At 46.2% G+C, this 17684-nt stretch overlaps 6 protein-coding genes across 6 annotated transcripts, besides 1 other annotated feature; 3 read left to right on the forward strand and 3 right to left on the reverse strand.

Annotated features, from left to right (window-relative positions):
* Positions 1–914: 914 nt before the first annotated feature.
* On the forward strand, positions 915–2548 carry UA08_00719 (Alkaline protease 2; the record flags this gene model as incomplete). Its single annotated transcript, XM_020260556.1, has 3 exons — positions 915–1274; positions 1374–2312; positions 2372–2548. 3 exons carry the CDS (start codon positions 915–917, stop codon positions 2546–2548), a joined length of 1476 nt encoding a protein of 491 aa, XP_020123818.1.
* A 473-nt stretch (positions 2549–3021) lies between these two features.
* Positions 3022–5996, reverse strand: UA08_00720 (hypothetical protein; the record flags this gene model as incomplete). Its single annotated transcript, XM_020260558.1, has 3 exons — positions 3022–3060; positions 3149–5399; positions 5452–5996. The coding sequence occupies 3 exons, from the start codon at positions 5994–5996 to the stop codon at positions 3022–3024; spliced, it is 2835 nt and encodes a 944-aa protein (XP_020124291.1).
* A 737-nt stretch (positions 5997–6733) lies between these two features.
* UA08_00721 (hypothetical protein) lies at positions 6734–8915 on the forward strand (the record flags this gene model as incomplete). The annotated part of the gene is made up of 3 exons (XM_020260559.1): positions 6734–7554; positions 7627–8347; positions 8397–8915. 3 exons carry the CDS (start codon positions 6734–6736, stop codon positions 8913–8915), a joined length of 2061 nt encoding a protein of 686 aa, XP_020124292.1.
* A 1063-nt stretch (positions 8916–9978) lies between these two features.
* Positions 9979–12534, forward strand: UA08_00722 (Alpha-xylosidase; the record flags this gene model as incomplete). Its single annotated transcript, XM_020260560.1, has 7 exons — positions 9979–10011; positions 10151–10178; positions 10232–10295; positions 10374–10574; positions 10605–11023; positions 11082–11359; positions 11425–12534. The coding sequence occupies 7 exons, from the start codon at positions 9979–9981 to the stop codon at positions 12532–12534; spliced, it is 2133 nt and encodes a 710-aa protein (XP_020124293.1).
* A 1106-nt stretch (positions 12535–13640) lies between these two features.
* UA08_00723 (hypothetical protein) lies at positions 13641–14679 on the reverse strand (the record flags this gene model as incomplete). Its single annotated transcript, XM_020260561.1, has 2 exons — positions 13641–14519; positions 14587–14679. The coding sequence occupies 2 exons, from the start codon at positions 14677–14679 to the stop codon at positions 13641–13643; spliced, it is 972 nt and encodes a 323-aa protein (XP_020124294.1).
* A 1144-nt stretch (positions 14680–15823) lies between these two features.
* On the reverse strand, positions 15824–16560 carry UA08_00724 (hypothetical protein; the record flags this gene model as incomplete). Its single annotated transcript, XM_020260562.1, has 2 exons — positions 15824–16079; positions 16424–16560. The coding sequence occupies 2 exons, from the start codon at positions 16558–16560 to the stop codon at positions 15824–15826; spliced, it is 393 nt and encodes a 130-aa protein (XP_020124287.1).
* Positions 16561–17405: 845 nt separating this feature from the next.
* Positions 17406–17485: a repeat region (Identified by RepeatMasker using a combination of RepBase library and repeat library created with RepeatScout).
* The last annotated feature ends 199 nt before the right edge of the window (positions 17486–17684 follow it).

Below are 17684 nucleotides of genomic sequence, written 5' to 3' on the forward strand. Positions count from 1 at the left end.
GTCATCGCGAAACCGATAGGATTTACAGGGTGGGAGAGAGCCAGACCGAGAGAGGTCAAGAGGAAGGTGGGTCCGCGCCCGGAGACGATTGTGGTCCTGGCTTGACACTCTTCTACATTGGGTAGGAGCAGGTCAAGCAGCAAGAAGCCCTGTTTCTGAGCATTGGCGCTAGAGCAATGGTGTGTCTTGCAGCAGCATAATATTCTGACTCTTGTGTTTTGGGCCCTCAATCATCGGCCGCGAGCTGTTGCTGGCTCCGACGCAGCCTGAGGCGGTGCGGGTCGCGGTCACGTGATCTCGCAGCTGCTCGGGCCGCTGATTGGCGCAGATAAGACGATAAGATAGCGAGCCAGGGGAAGCTTGTGAGTGGCTGGCGGTGCGAGGCCGCCTTCGTCCATGGGTGATCGTCCTCAGTCGGTCAGCAGGTGGCCGGCACGCGAGCATCCTGTCTGCGTGGGAGGAGGCCCTGGAATGCCGCGCAGATATACCCCGTATCAAAAAACGAAAAGCGAAAAGCGCTGATGGCTACTGTTCCCAGGCAGCACACGCTGGCCACCGCAGGGCAGCAAGTCACGAGACCGCGCGCTCTCATACCGTCCCGAGATAGCGCGATTGCGGTCATGCGGAGCAAACCCACTGCTATTTGCGAGTCACGGACTCACAGCCCGCCTCCTGCTCCACAGCTGTCCCCGTCGGGCTTAGCGCCGCCCTGCCTGCTTCCAAGGTGAATCATCGCTCTTCCTCTTCCGCACCTCTCCCCATACTCTACTTATCTCTATCGTCTGCCCTTCCCTGCTCTTCCCTCCTGCATCCTCCCTCCCTCCATCCATCGTCCATCACATTCTTCCTCGTTATACCACGCTTACCCTTGCTGTCTTTCTGTCCCTTCTTCCCTATACACTCTCTCGCCCATCATGAAAGGCATCCTCGGCCTTTCGCTGCTCCCGCTGCTGACGGTTGCGTCACCGGTGATGCCTAGCACCATCCATAACGACGCAGCTCCCATCCTCTCCTCCTCCAACGCCGTCGAGGTTCAGGACTCGTATATCATCGTTTTCAAGGACCATGTGAACTCTGCTGCCGCAGCAGCTCACCACACCTGGGTGCAGGACATCCATCATCAACACAACGAGCTCCGGAAGCGATCCCAGTTCCCCTTCGAGGGCGATCTTTTCACAGGCCTCAAGCACACCTTTGATATTGCCGGGAGCTTTCTAGGCTACTCTGGACACTTCGAGGAGAATGTTATTGAAGCTATCCGCCGACATCCTGATGTAAGTTCTCTCTAGTGCTCTCTGACCGCTCTATGCGTGCTACCGGGACTTCCCGAGCTGGGTGAAATCCCCTAGGCTAATGCGTTCATTACTTGGTAGGTTGATTACATCGAGAAAGATTCTATCGTCCATACCATGGAAGACCCGACTATTGAGAAGAACGCTCCATGGGGTCTGGCTCGTATCTCTCACCGAGAGAGCTTGAGCTTTGGAAGCTTCAACAAGTACCTGTACGCTGCCGACGGCGGTGAAGGTGTTGATGTCTATGTCATTGATACCGGTACCAACACTGATCACGTTGACTTTGAGGGCCGTGCCTCCTGGGGCAAGACTATCCCCCTGAACGATGAGGATGTCGATGGCAATGGCCACGGCACTCATTGCTCGGGAACTATTGCCGGCAAGAAGTACGGTGTTGCCAAGAAGGCGAACGTGTACGCCGTCAAGGTCTTGAAGTCGAACGGTTCTGGTACCATGTCCGACGTCGTCCAGGGTGTCGAGTGGGCTGCCACACAACACATCAAGAAGGTCAAGTCTGCCAAGGCCGGCAAGGCCAAGGGCTTCAAGGGCAGCGCCGCCAACATGAGTCTTGGTGGTGGTAAGTCTGTCACCCTTGACAGGGCTGTCAACGCCGCTGTAGATGCTGGTATCCACTTCGCCGTTGCTGCTGGTAACGATAATGCCGACTCATGCAACTACTCCCCTGCTGCCGCCGAGAAGGCCGTCACTGTCGGTGCCTCTACACTGGCTGACGAACGTGCCTATTTCTCCAACTACGGCGCATGCAACGACATCTTTGCCCCTGGTCTTAACATTCTGTCCACTTGGATCGGCAGCAAGTACGCCGTCAACACCATCTCTGGTACCTCGATGGCCTCTCCTCACGTTGCTGGCCTTCTGGCCTACTTGCTTTCTCTCCAGCCAGACACAGATTCTGAATTCGCTGTTGCTGAGATTACCCCCAAGAAGCTCAAGGAGAACTTGATTTCTATCGGCACCCAGGGTGCCTTGACTGATGTTCCATCCGACACCACCAACGTAAGCTGACCTACATTCATATCCATTATATTTTCAACATGCTAACATTCTCGTTCCAGATTCTGGCTTGGAACGGTGGCGGCTCTGCTAATTACACTGACATCGTTGCCAAGGGTGGCTACAAGACGAAGGCCCTCAGCGATGAAGTTGACGAATTGATTATTAAGGCCCAGGAGGTCGTTAACGAGGAGCTTGGTGCTATCTACAGTCACATCAAGGATGCCGTTGTCGCATAGAGCGGAGTAACCATCGGTCGTTTTTCATATCTGTGGCCTTGCAGGGTTTGGTTTTTATTTATTTTTTTTTCTCGTGGGCCGCCGGAAAACGTTTTCCCTCCATTGTCTGGCTATACAGGAAAGTTGTTTTGTTTTAAGCATCTACGGGTAGTATTAAAGATTGAGAGTTTCTTAGATAATATGACCATCAAGTGATCATTATTCACTATTAGAACGTATGACTATAGCCAGTATACATGCAAGAGACTGTACGAGGCCGATCTTGCCCTAATATATACTGCAATATGAACCAAAGGTGCCTGTAACCTTCCTTAATGCTACGTATTTTCATAGCGGATGATCAATATTTACTTTTCAAATCCTAGTAGCATGTGCACTATATAGCACGGAAGAAGGGTATTGAATTAATCTACACATTGACAATGATATAAAAAGACAAATATAAGGTCCTCTATACCAAAAGAATTCATAGTCTATCTCTTCCATATCAGGTTTATTTGCTTTCTCCGAGCCTATAAAAAAAAGCACGTGGTTAGTTATTTATCATTGATCAGGATCATGTGCAGTGAATAAACAAAGGATTAAACAGGGTATGCTTACCATCGGAGCCAAAAACCAAACACCAACAGCAAGTGCAACCACAGTACCCAACAACTGCAACTTCGCAAAACTGCTTCCGAGTATATCAAATGCCTGACTGGGCGTGACTCGGGTGCCAAAGATATCGCCTCCAAAGCCGAAAATCAAGCCTGTGCTCTCTAGCAGGGTCGGTGAAACGATAACCTTTCGGATACCTTCCACGTCGCGGGAATGTGTCAAGTACCATCTACCGTCGAACTCAAGGTTGGGGATGTACTTGAACAGGCCTTCCTCCATCTCTGCTGCAGTGGGGTCTCGGCCAACTGGACGACGGGGGTCCAAGACATGGCGGGGGATGCCAATAATGGCGCTTGATGATGGAAGTGTGCAGATGAGTTGTCGAATAGTGATACCCTGTCGGGTCTGGGTCACCGCAAGGTGGGATATGGGTTCAGAAATAAGGAAAGCTTGGGAGATAACATGGGGCTTTGGATAGGTATCAATGCTAGAATAGTTTCCTACTACCCCTAATGGACCACGATCGTTGGGAATTGACGATTCATAGAGTTCGGACACGATGAGTTGATAGCCCTTGGACTCGGATTGATCAGTCAAGTCGGCCCAGAGAGAGTAAGCGAACCAATTTTCTGAAATGACTGATGTGATGGGTTGAGTGACGTCTACGCCAGTGTGCGTGCTGGTATGGAGGATTTTGCCCGATATGGAGTCAAGCAAGTAGAAGGTCGCTTCATTCAGCCCCACCGAGGTAACAAGAGCGAGGTTTGGGTTCAGATATTTGTAAAGGACTGAGCGGTTTCCAAGCACCTTGCCAATGGATGCAACGGGATCGTGTGATGGACGTGATGTTGCCCCGATGACTCGCTCTCCCGGAGGTGGTATGAATTGCCAAACGGGGACTTTGTTATCTGTTACATCCCATCCTAGGACCCTGCCATCCTCACTCAAGGTCACTATATATCCTGTCTCTTTAAGAGGTGAAAAAGGCGTTCCATCTGGCTTGATGGGGATCGCGACGACATTTGTGTCTTTCTCGTTTGAGATAAGTGCAACAGATCGTACATTCTGACCGGAACTTTGTTGAGAAATGACACCTCCAGATGTCACATTGAGAGAAACCGCAATTCCATCCTCGGTGAAAATAGTGGCAACACCCTGTCCAGTTTGAATGGCTTTCACGTTCCAATTTAAGGTGTCAGCAACTTTCACGTTCCAGGACACAGCACCGCGATTTCCGGCGTCAATGGCCACAACTCGCCCGTGCTCTGTGGCAACTATAACCAGCTTCTTCAGTCCGAAGCTATCTAAATTGGTGACTTCAGCCGCCAAGAAGCTGGAAAAAATGCGTTTTGGTAGTTCTTGCAGCCATTCGTGTATGTGTCCAAGGTCTTTAAGATGACGCTTCACACGGTGAAGGTAGGCCGCCAAAAGGTCTTCATGGCCTTCTAACTCAAGCTCATGGACGAGGTCTTCACTAAAGTTAGGCTCTGCCCATGCAGCAGCAACGGCACCCGCGAGCGATTCGTATCTAACCCAGTCGAGTCCTCCATTCCGGTTCAATTGCCAGTCACCCGAATCCAGCACAAAGGCAAACCTCACAGCTGCCGAGTCGCCTTTGCTAATGACTTCTGCGACAGCACTTGTTGGACTTCCGTGTGCGCTTTTCGCAAATGGCCATCTACCAAGAATTCCATGTGAAGCGGACGAGACAACAGATACTTCGGTTTCGGCGATTCGAGTAAAGAAGACATTCGCATCTTTATGACTGACTGTAAAGACAGATTTCTCGGAAATTCGCGGTAATCGATACGCCTGCGAGATAGAGGAAGACTGGAGGTCGATGTGATAGACCTCGGCCCATGACGCGGAATCTGTTTCGTAATGTACCAAGAAATGGGGCAGACAATTGAGACCCGTCGGTCCATGAATCTGGATCTTGCGAATTTCCTCGTCGCTGGTGTTCTCGATGTTGATGTTATTGACGTTCTTCGAGCCGAGAATGTTAATTTTTAATGTCTTGCTCGATTTATCCGCCCATGCAATGAAAGGCGAAGCAGTGTTCGAACCGACAAAAATAATAGATTCGGGTCCAAAGACATCATTTTCGGATGTCAGAGTCTGCTGGTTCTTCTGCCGCCCTGTCTGTGAATCCAGCGTAGTTACTCTTATCTTGTATCCTTTGAGAAGAGCAGACTGCAGAGAGACGTAGATCACCTCGGTCGACGACGAAGAAACCTGAAAGGGTAGATCACCGCTATCATTTTACCATTAGCTTTGAAATATGCACGCATATAATAACATGTTACCTGTCGTCCTTGAATTCCCATTTAGTCGTTCCGGCGGCCGCATCAAGTCGTCTGACAACTCCTCCTTTATGCTCAGATAAAACAAGCACGTCCCGGGCGTGATTGGTTGTGCGCCCATCTTCAAGCTCTAGCAGCTCCAAATCCTTTGTGACTGCTCCTTGTAACTTGCTTTCCCAATGCAATTTTCCATCTGATGCACCCCAAGCTATGACTTTCTCGCCAATCGCACTGACAACCGTGGGTTCTCCGTCGCTAGCACGGAGGAATCCCTCGACTCCCTGGGCCGGAGTCAACTGTGTCAAATCCTGTCTCCACACAACTGCTCCATCTCTCGGATTTATTGCCCCAATTATTGACCTCTCTGACAGGGTATATAGCAGCGATGCATTAGACGCAGACGACGGGCGATGGAAGAACGTCGATTGTGGGGATGGGGTGCCGAGGAGAGCGTGGTGGAAATCCAGATGGTCGACCTCATCAACGAAGATGGCCGACGAGGGCAACGCGCAAGAGGCGAGCAGTACAATCGCCGTTTTAAGCCACATCATGATCTCCTCGTGCTGCGATCATGCGAGAAGGATGTAGAGTTGGTTGATGTGCGGAGAGCTGCTTCTCAGAGCTGCGGCGAGCTAGTTAGTGATCCTTAGAAATTAGGCTCAGACTACCGAAAGTAGTTAGCGTTAGAATACTGCTGGCCTGCATATTTCCATAATCTTGCAGCGACTGTCTTGAAGATGTGAATAAAATAATGCTCATATTTTTCCTGACGTGATATCAACAATATTGAGTCTACATAGAAATTGCTAGCATATTCATCGTACGAAGTCATAATGACTGAACTGTGAATTGGTGTCCTTTATACTAGAATGATTGAATATCCTAGTCATCACTTGATATCCCTATATTTACTGCGTATTCTCCATCTGATAGGCTTGAATATTATAGAAAACATCAAGATGATATGGAGAATTCTGAAATCTAAATCCCCAAGTAAATCGGTTCAACAGACGGAATGAGAAAGGCCCGACACATGATTGGCCCATTAGTCTCACGTAATATTTAGCACGTGATCTATCCCGTGCTGCGCTATACCGCAGTAAGTTTAGTTCCGAGAAATAGAATCCATCGGCGCAAATCGACCCAAAAAAAATAAAATAAAATAAATTGGTTTCGTCGCGTGTTCGCTGAGGTCGACATTTTGGAGCATCTGCTCTTGATCCATCTCCCGACATCTGTCAATGCCCAAATAAAGAAGGCCTCGCAAGAATCAACGACATTCGAGATGGCCCCTTTTGCATATGAGTTTCGGGGAAATGACGGGCGTGACCGCGACCGAGTTCGAGACGATGGCCCGATTAGAGACAAACAAAGAAGAAGAGACGGAGATCGTAATAGGCCTCCACAGCATCAATTTACTTTTCGCTTCACTCCAAAGCCTACCTCCGAACGTCCATTGTTGTCGCGCCAACGTGAAACTACGCCAGAACTCCTCGGCAGCCATCAAGATGGTCATGATAAACTACAATTAAAATTTGCTCATCCCGATGAGCTCACCGACAGCGATGAGGCGGACATGGAAGAGTCATCTTCTGAAGATGATGACAGTGACTCAAATCCACCCCGGAAGAAGCGTGCTGTTCAACCGGCACCCACCGCTGCTGTTGTGCCTCCCAAGTGGTCCAATCCAGATCCATATACTGCGCTGCCTCCTCCAGACGAGACGCAGACTAAACGTCCCGATTTTGTCAAACTTATTCGCAAGGCACGTATTGCTGCAGCCTCAGGACCTTTGACCGGTGGTGACGCCGTGACCACCAACGAAGACTTTATATCTTTTGGTACCGAGGATGACGATCTCGTAGACGAGAACCTCCCTCCAGTAAATGCCCCTTCTGGCCCAAAGAATAATAAGCAGCGGGTTGAAGATGTTGGTGCAGGAAAGAAACGCACACGAGATGATCAAGTTAAAGTTTTCACAGGAAAGTTTGGGAAGGTTGGCTTTACTCCGCAAGGAGATATTATTAGCGTATGGAAGGCACGGCCGTCTGACAACCAGACCCCATGGCTCGAGTTGATGGAGCCTACAATGCATCTTGGTACTAGGTAAGTGTTCTCCGATTTCGCTCGGAAAAGAACATTGAAGGCATCCGATAGAAGTTTCTAACCAATACGTAGACTTCATAACGAGATTCTTGCATTCTATGACTGGGTTAAACCTCGACCTTATGAGGACATGATTCGGAAAGATCTCATTCAAAGAATTCAATATGTTTTTGATTCCCAGCCAAAATTTCGTGGCATGGAGGTCCAATCATTTGGATCGTTCGCATCAGGGCTATATCTTCCTGTGGCTGATATGGACCTAGTCTTGCTTTCGCCTAATTTCAGACGATATGGAAGAGAAAGTTTTATCCCATACAGAAGGAGCCAAGGTGGCAGAATCTCGATATATGAAGTCGCCAGAGTTGTCGAGAGGGCGGGTGTAATAGTCTCGGGGTCAATGGAAATTATCTCCGGTGCCAGGGTTCCCATTCTCAAATGGGTTGATCGTTTAACCGGCCTCAGGGTTGACATGGCCTTTGATAACGACAGCGGCATTCGTGCCATCCAGACTTTTAAAAAGTGGAGGGAAGCATACCCGGCAATGCCCGCTATTGTTGCTATTGTGAAACAATTTTTGCTCTTACGAAGCTTAAATGAGGTTCCTACGGGCGGGTTAGGTGGATTTTCCATCATTTGTCTGGTTGTTAGCTTGCTACAACACATGCCTCATCGCTTGGACGGTCATGGCCCTTCTCTCGGCAGCGTTCTTATGGATTTCTTTGACTTTTATGGAAACAAGTTTGACTTCTCATCAGTTGGAATTAGGATGGAACCACCTGGGTATTTCAACAAGGTAAGTTGACGCCTGTTTATTGTTGTAATTCTTTGCTGATGCAATACAGGTTGTCTACAACCACGAGAAGAAGGCCCGGTTATCAATAGAGGACCCTAATCGGCCAGAGAATGACATTTCCGTGGGCACGAAAGAGATTGGCCTAGTATTCCGCTGCTTTTCCAAAGCCTACGACGATTTGAAATCCAGAATGACATTGCTCGCTACTTCGCAGAATCAAACAAAAGTTTGTTTTTTGGATACCATCATCTCGGCATGTTATGATGAGTATACGGATCAGCGCGCTCATTTGCGTTCAATCTTCGAGAATGAAGCTAGGTTCATTCCATATCTCCGAATGCTCACTCCTCCACCTCCGCCCCCAGATAGCCCGTCGGAATCTGAATATGACCCAGAGCATGCGCCTGTTCCTCCCCCACCTCCTGTCCCAACGAATTCTGAAATAAAAATCAAGGGCATTAGTTCTTCTAATAGCAGCGATGACAAGGTAGCTATTAAGCGCCAGAAGAAGCAAAAGAAGAAAGGCAGCAAACAAAAAAAACAGAACAAAGTCAGCAAGAAGACTTGACCTGCCAGATGAACACCCGCTACCTAAGGCAAGTCGAAAGCCGAACTTTGCGTGTGTTTGAAAGACAGCAGGGGCACTAAGAGTGTTGAATAGTTCAGCGACGCCCTGGATCCCAGAAGTTGTTTTCAGGACGCGTTTATTTGACTGACATTGAGTATAAGGGCATTATTTTACTTTCTTGTAGCATGTACTTCGGGGATTTTTTAATTTCTTCCCTCTCTCTTACTGCATTTATGAGATACCCACAGGGGAGGCAGAAACTGGCGTGTGTGTTATGATTGTTATATGTCCATATGTCTTTATCTCCAGAAACTTTTCGCAAACTTACAGACGGGCCAACTTTCCTACAGGACAACCCGTGACGCCAACGAATTCGATACAGCTTATTTACCAAACGTGTTTTCTCTATTTTTCCGCCTGACTCTTTGATTGCTGACGTCCGGAGCTCTAGTTAAATAGACGCAATTCTTGGGTCCATTCAATGGCTTATACAATTGTGCTTCGAATGATGAACACGCCCACACAAGGCACGGCTTTCGAAGGGTATTGTTTTAATGGGGACTACAGCAAAGATGCTTGCCCTCTGTCGCTGTGTGCCCCGTCTTTTTCCCTTCTCATTAAGTGAACGCTATATGTGCTTGCTTAGAGAGGATGGATGCTAGGGTCTATTTCAAGATGACTTCTACAAGATAAATCAACATGTATTATATAACATGGCAATTGGAATTATTACAAGGCAATCCCGAAACTTTTGAGCTAATTAGGGCTATAATAGTGGGTATTATTTTTTATTATCCTTGTTTTGCCTATTTATGCAGTTAGGGTTTGAAGGTTAACACTGTACCCCGCAAAAACTCCTCCGCATACTAACTACTTAGCTGTAATTAGGCTATATTGAATTGCTTAATAGACATATTAAACCGGCTTTATTTTCCTCAATCTCTGTTTTTACTTTTATTTTTTCTTGCTTCTTCCTTGTTCTATCTCCGTTGTCTTCTCATACTCGATTTACATCGTTGTCTCTTGAGCAATTCACTGTATCAAACGGAATCGATATACCAAGATGAAGTTTACCGACGGAATGTGGTGTCTCCGCGTGAGTCTCTCGACTATTGTATGATCAATACACACTCACAGCAGACCGTTAGGAGGGGATCTCAATTGATTGGATGAGTAATGTGGAGCGATTTGCTGTCGACAATGATACTGTCCGGCTTCTGCTGAACAAGTATCAGCGGCATAGAGGGGACACTCTGAATTCACGTATGTCCCCTTGTTTCTCGCAATTCGACGTAGTTCTAACTATGTTCTACTAGCAACAATATCCGCTGAAGTCACCTCTCCGCTTGAAGGCATCATTGGAGTTAAGTTGGTTCATTGGTAAGTGTGCGCCATGAACTCCGAATTACACTAATGGAGCACGAGCATTATTACTAAGGCAACTTCGAATGCTTGAAGGGCTGGTCAAGTCGATAATGGGCCCCACTACCACATCACGTCCGCGACAGGTCACTCTAAAATCGATCACATAGACGATGCAGTTCATTTCAAAAGCGGACATTCCAAGCTCACAATCAAGACGTCTCCTAACGACCTGGACTTTGTTTGGAGCGGCGACTCTGGTCAAAAGCTCACAGGTCATTCCTTCCGTTCGATTGGGTATGTTAGGGATCGTACAACGGACAAAAGCCGTTGGACAGACGGGCTCTATATGGAACATGAAGGGTACATGCTCGCCGAGCTTGACTTGGGAGTCAATGAAAAGCTATATGGATTGGGTGAACGTTTCGGACCTTTCGTGAAGAATGGACAGACTGTCGATATATGGAACGAGGACGGTGGCACTTCATCTGAGTTGGCATACAAGAACATTCCGTTTTACTTGAGCTCGAAAGGGTATGGCGTCTTTGTGCGTCATTCAGGGAAAGTGAGCCTTGAGCTTCAATCAGAGCGAACGACGAGGGTCAATATCTCAGTGCCTGGACAAGAATTGGAATATTTTGTCATTTTCGGAGGTACCCCAAAAGAAGTCCTCAGGCGATATGCTGCTTTGACGGGCCAACCGAGCTTGGTTCCTTCTTGGAGCTACAATCTGTGGCTCACAACTAGTATGTTCTGGATAGTTCTATGTAGTGGAGGGGGATATCGAGCTAATACTTCTATTAGGTTTCACCACAAGTTACGACGAACAGACTGTGACTGGATTTTTAGACGGTTTTCGAGATCGCGATATTCCTCTAGGCGTCTTTCATTTTGATGCGTTTTGGATGAAGTCTTACCAATGGTGTGACTTGCAATTTGACGAGGATTATTTCCCAAATGCTACAGACTATATGAAACGTCTCAAGGAACGCGGACTGAAAATCAGCGTATGGCTCAATTCATATGTTGGCCAGGCTTCGCCACTGTTCAAGGAGGGCAAGGAAAAGGGATACTTTATCAAGGTATAATCCAATTTCCTAAAACACTTCAAAACAAACAAAAAACCATCACTGATAGTAGTTGCTAGCGTCTTGACGGTTCCGTATGGCAACTCGACATGTGGCAGGCTGGTATGGCCATAGTCGATTTTACAAACCCCAAAGCCTCAAAATGGTACACGGATCATTTGATGCGTTTGATGGATATGGGCGTTGACTCATTCAAAACCGATTTTGCGGAGCGCATTCCATTTCGGAATGTGAAATTTTTTGACGGCTCTGATCCTCTGCGAATGCATAACTACTATTCTTTGCTGTACAACAAAGCAGTTTACGAAGCCATGATCGATCGAGTAGGTAAAGCTAACAGTCTGCTCTTTGCCCGCAGTACAGCTCCTGGCGGCCAAGCATACCCGGTCCACTGGGGGGGAGATTGTGAAAGCACATTTGAAGCTATGGCAGAGTCGTTACGTGGTGGGCTCAGCTTGATGCTATCAGGCTACATCTTCTGGGCATCAGATATTGGCGGGTTTGAAGGAACACCACCACCGGCGTTATACAAGCGCTGGGTTCAATTTGGTCTTTTCTCTTCCCATTCGCGTTTGCACGGTTCTAGTTCGTATCGGGTACCCTGGATTTACGGTGAAGACTGCAGCGATGTGCTTCGGGAGTGCGTTAAGCGTAAAATATCCCTAACGCCTTACATTTTACGGGAAGCATTACACGGTCATCGGGCATGTGTCCCACTCATGAGGCCCATGTTTCTTGAGTTTCCGGACGATCCTAATACATATACTATCGATACGCAGTACATGTTTGGAAGCAACCTACTGGTGGCACCTGTTTTCACCGAGGAAGGGTCCGTCACCTTTTACGTGCCGCGCAGCAGCAAAGACGACAGCCGCGGCAAATGGGTATCCTGGTTCGACTACAAGAAGACCTATGAACCGGGTCAATGGTACACAGAAACACACGATTTTTCTACGCTTCCTGTTCTCATTCGCCCTGGAACAGCGACTGCGGTAAACTTCAGGCTCAAGTCGCCGCAAGACGATCCGTTGGATGGTTTGCAAATCATAGTGAACGGTCGCTTGACGCAATCTGACTGGGAAATTGAAATCGTTGATCCAAAAAACACGCATGAAGTATTGAACACTATCGCGGTAGACAGTGTCACTGATGGAATTATAAGAATATAAGAAAGTACGAATCTATATTAGACATCTCAAACCGAGAAAGCATTTAGACATTACACGAGGATCCTCCCACTGCCCTCTCCCTCTTTTTCTTTTTTCCTCTTTCTTTCATCAAAATCCTAGATAGATCGGATTGACTAGATACTATATAGAAAATTGAAAAGCTGTGAAAAATTAGTAATTACCAATTACATAGTATTTCAACGCACCTGATTTAGAATTATTGTCTACGTAAGAAGAAGAAGCTGAGCCGATCGAGGATCAGGGAGACTCGGTGATTCTTTTCTGAATTCATTGATACTATCTGTGCCCTCAATCTTCTTTTAGACTCCTTATTAAACCCGTATAGGAACTGAATAGGTGGCTACTAGTCTTCTATCTTATGGTTCGCAATGAAAACATACTATTGGCCGTATCTAGGCTGCCTGCCAAGCTCGGCATTACAAAACCCTTCCACAGTAATTTTCTTTCTTCTTACTTAGGCTCCGGATACCGAAGCTATTTAATTAACACCGAAGAAAGCTGAATGTAGGATTCGCCAATAGAGGTGTATTTTCAGCCCTAATCTCTCACACCATCCTTCCGATGACGAATAAAACGTTCTGACGTTTAATTGTCAAGTATGTCACAAATGATAATTATTCGGAGCCTAAGGGCGTACTTAAGTTGAAATAAGGGATGCTACTAAACTCTAACTTGCGTGAAAATAACCTTTTTTGCTCTAAGGTTGGCTGATCTCATGGAGTTGACGGCACGGACCGCTAGGTTATATAGTTTTCCCCCACCACGTCCGTTTTGCTGTACCTAGATAGGTAGGAATCTGGATTGCAATATACACAGATAGAATAGATGATCAAAGCGAATAAATTGCTTATTTCAAATAAATGTAACGATTTTGATTTATTCTATACTCCAAATAAACTACCAGTGATTTCCAGGATACAAGATCAGCCAAGAAAAAATTGCCAGACGAAAACGGTAAGTATTTCCCAATGCGGTAAAAATCGAAGAGCCAACAATAATTCAACCGAATAGAACAGAATAAGCAAATGAGACATGGAAGAGAAAAAAAAAAACAAATATAAAATACAAATCCCTTCCGTCAATTCTCACGCATCGGTTTCCACCTTAACAAGAAGATCATCGGAGCTTTCTTCGCTCCCAGGTTCCGACTTAACCGGAACCCAGAGATTTTGCGGCTGTTGAGGTTGACATAGTGGCTCCGAAGTCAACGGTTGGGATACGCCCAAGCATGGGTTTTCAGATTTCTCCAACGGATAGCTCTGGAAAAGCTTGGGGGTTGGAGGGTACTGAGGCTGACAGCAACCGGAAAAACAGTACTCCATCGGGCTCCAACCCGAGGTATCAGCGTTGTAGTCAACAGGGGGTTCGTTGTCGAATGTATCGTAACTCTCCGGTACGAAGCTGGGATTGAACATCGTGCCTTCAGATCCTAGGACGTAAGTAGAGAATGGATCGGGGATTTGCTGCTGTAACGGCTGCTGCATTTGCATGTAAGGAAATGCCGTATCGGAGTTGAACCCGGTTCTGTTCAACGGCGGATAAAACGATGGGATAGCTGAGGGAGGGTACAACATCGGACCGGAATCATTCATATGCTGATCCCTTTCGATTGACGACATCAGACTGTAGTTTGTTGTCTCCTGTTTTGTGAAGTCTTCCGGGGCAGAGCGCTTTTTGGAATTTCCGCCCCTGTTTCCGCCACTTGTACTAATGCCGATCTTGCTGCTGTTGCTGAAATTCACCGAACCCTTGCCATTCTTGTCGTTAGCATGCATTCCTTTTGAAGGTTTTGCTGCTCCTGCCGCTTTTCCGGAGTCCGTTTTGCTATTGGTTTTCTTCGGCTTGACAGATTTGGGGGCTATGGTAGTTGTAGCCTCCATTTGCTGCTTGAAACGGGAATATCGCATGCGCGCCGCATGACCATTGGAGATCTCTAGTTCGGTTGCGACGAGACTCCAGTCAATCTGCCAATGCATTATAAGAGTTAGTAAGATTCTATGCCATTAATGCAGCACAGGAATGGGGACATACTGTCTTGAGATCCAGTTGTTTGAGGATTGCGTAGAGAAACTTGGTCGTTTGGCCTTCAGTTGGCATAGTCTTGCTGCGACGTTGGGTAGTCATGGCACTAGAAGTCCTAGCAATGTGAACTGTTGCTGATCGATGGAAAGTTGATTTGATTAACACAGAATCTCTGGAATCAGGATGATATGTTAGGATGATGTCAGTTGTAGGAGGGAAATTAGGAAGATAATATCCTAATCAACAAATCTTAATTTTATTTCACCCCCACACAGATAATGCAATTACTACTTTCTCATTAACAGCAGCATTCCACTTCTTGTCTAACAATGCCCATTTGATCAAAAGGCTGTATTGTTTTGTTGTCTTTGTATAGTGCGCTTTCAGTCAGCAGCCTTTGATGACTATCCGTATGCTGGACACGATGCACTTGCATCTGAATGAATTTTTGTTGATCAAACCCTCTGTATCAGTTAAATATTGTTATGTCATTCATATTGATCAGTCTTCATAACCCTACTATTATCATAAATAAACCCACCAGGCCATGTATTAGACTTGCATTTCTATGCTAGCACCTTTTTTGTTATTACTCCATTATTTCTTCCCTCTTTTTTGACGATTAATCAAGCTACCTAGTTATAAGACAAAGTGCTTCTTATTTGTTGGATATGAATTAGATGATTCAAGGATCATTGTATTGATACAGTTTAACTATAGTCAAGATTCTAAATACTAGGGTGCGAGCTAGGTACAAGACATCACACAAAAGATCTATAGTATCTTGGTAAGGGCAGACAGCTGACAAACGAGAGAGAAAAAGAAGTTTCAGTAGCGTATAGGGCAACTACCTAATAACCATTGCACAAGTACTTTGAAGTTTTGTATGGGCTTTATTGAACTAGCTAACCATCTCCAGATGTAGATAGCTACGATGGAGAGAGATTTTCATTTTTTAATTTTTTTTTTTTTGATCTTCGAAATACATCTCAGTAACCCATTTCATTCAGAATCCCACTACCCCCAAAACAGAAACCAATCGAGAGATCAGTCTCGTACACCCGGTCTCTAGTATCCCCGAATCCCCATTCATTTGCTCGCAATTGAATAGACGAAAACGTTGACAACCCCTCCAGCTGTGTGATGATAGCGAAGGCTGCGAGTTGCTGCAACATTATCAGTCAATTTGTGAAAGTAAATCACCAGCTTTAAGCGGCCAGATCATGTCACTCACTGTACTTCTGGCTCAGTCAGTGCCATCAGAGTCCTCGGTGGCAGAGGGTTCTTTTTTCACCGCTGCAGTCGTCAAACCATGCTCCTCTTGTTTAGTTGTCTTCTTAGACTTTTTAGGCGACGTCTCGGGAATAGCACCTTCGCCCTGAGGCTGCTTGCGCTTACGCTGGCGCTTGACAGGGGTACTAACAGGAGTATCGAGTGCTGAAGGAGCTGTAGTGGCTGTGTTCTCGCTTCCAGATTCTTTTTGCACTTTGGCGTAGTGGAGTCTGCGTAGAAAATATAATGTCAGCATCAAAGAAAAACTATGAAAGTAGAGAAACCAAGACGGTGAAAAGGAGTTTTGGGAACTCGTTCTGCTAGGATGAAGAAACCATCCAGGCTTAAGTATCTGCTGTCATCTGAACATATGAAGCATATGAAGCAGCAAAACTGTCAGTGGCAACAGAACACGCGTAAACAGAAAGACAGCATACAGCAGCAAGAATCCCCGCTCAGTATAGTCTCACCCAGACCCCTGAGATGTGAAAAATAGGCCAACCAAGCCAGAAAGCTCAAGGTGTAACTGAAACATGACCTGGAAGATGCAAGTATTGATGTTCAAGAGACCTACCTGCAGGCCTCGAGAGTAAAGTCAGGGCCCATCTTTTGAGCAATGGTGCCCCAAGTCTCACGCGTAATTTGCGCGTCGATGCACTTCATGACGGTGCAGAGGAATTTGACGTCGAGTTTATCATCCCACTTCACCATCTTTCCAATCGTGATCAATCGATACTGAGATATCTTGTGATATTGAAGAGTTATTCGAGACTTGATATCGAGAGATGGTATGGATAGATGAATGTAGAGAGGAAAGCAGTTGGAGGGATAGTTGTAAAAGAAGGATTGGAAAGAGGGAAGAAAAAGAAGCAAATGCTTGATACCAAGGCACAGCTCAGGTGGAGCTATTTTCTCTCTGATGCTAAAACTAGAGAGAGCCAAAGTAGATAAATAGAAAACAATCATTTACAGTAATTTTTCACTAAAAATACAGAAATGGATTTCAATTAGGAGCATCCTACTATCTTTCGTCGAGCTGGAATTAAGGCTTCTAATTGGCTAATCTGCCTAGATGTCTGCCTACCAGTATAATACTTGCTATGTTCCAATAGAAAACAGGTCTAGAGAGTCTATTCATTAAATTTATTATGAATATAGATAATGTTGACATGTGATACCTTTTTTGAAGCCACTCCAATTTAAATTCTTGAAAAAATTTTACTCTCTTCTCTCTCCTCTCTTACAGGCAACCATCCTTGCTCGTTACCTTAAGAGAATATCTTTGCGATATGATATCTTCAATAGTATGGTACAGATAGAGGTAATGAGCATGGATGGTACTCCAACAAAACATGAATCAAGAAGCATCAATCCTAGAAGTCTGGATTGAATCGTCACACGGTAGGCGGGCACAACAATCAGTGCACAACAATCAGTGCACAAATCCTCTTGAGACCCTGGAGAAATCGCTGAAGACAAGTCCATCGTTCTCTGCTAACCACCGCGTCTTAGCAATTCCTTGGCTTGACAGGCTCCTAACAGGGGTATCATAGTGGCAGCGGAATATATGGAATTACTTGCACATCAAGTGATATCAAGGGGTCCCTTTTCCATGGTTTACTGGCTAACATTTCATTATACATGAACCAGGTGCTTGCTCAAGAAGACAGCATTATTGGTGATTAGCACGACACTTGCGAATTGAGTCTGCTTTAGTCGACGACTCGAAGAAACTCAACAGGAACAAGAAGCTTACCGATAAGGACGAGCATTGCGTTGCTTCCGACACCTTGATGAGTTGGAAATCAATCTTTCCAGGGGTCAGTATTCCACAA

Source organism: Talaromyces atroroseus (genome assembly GCF_001907595.1).
Source record: "Talaromyces atroroseus strain IBT 11181 chromosome Unknown scaffold_0, whole genome shotgun sequence".
Classification (NCBI taxonomy): Eukaryota; Fungi; Ascomycota; class Eurotiomycetes; order Eurotiales; family Trichocomaceae; genus Talaromyces; species Talaromyces atroroseus.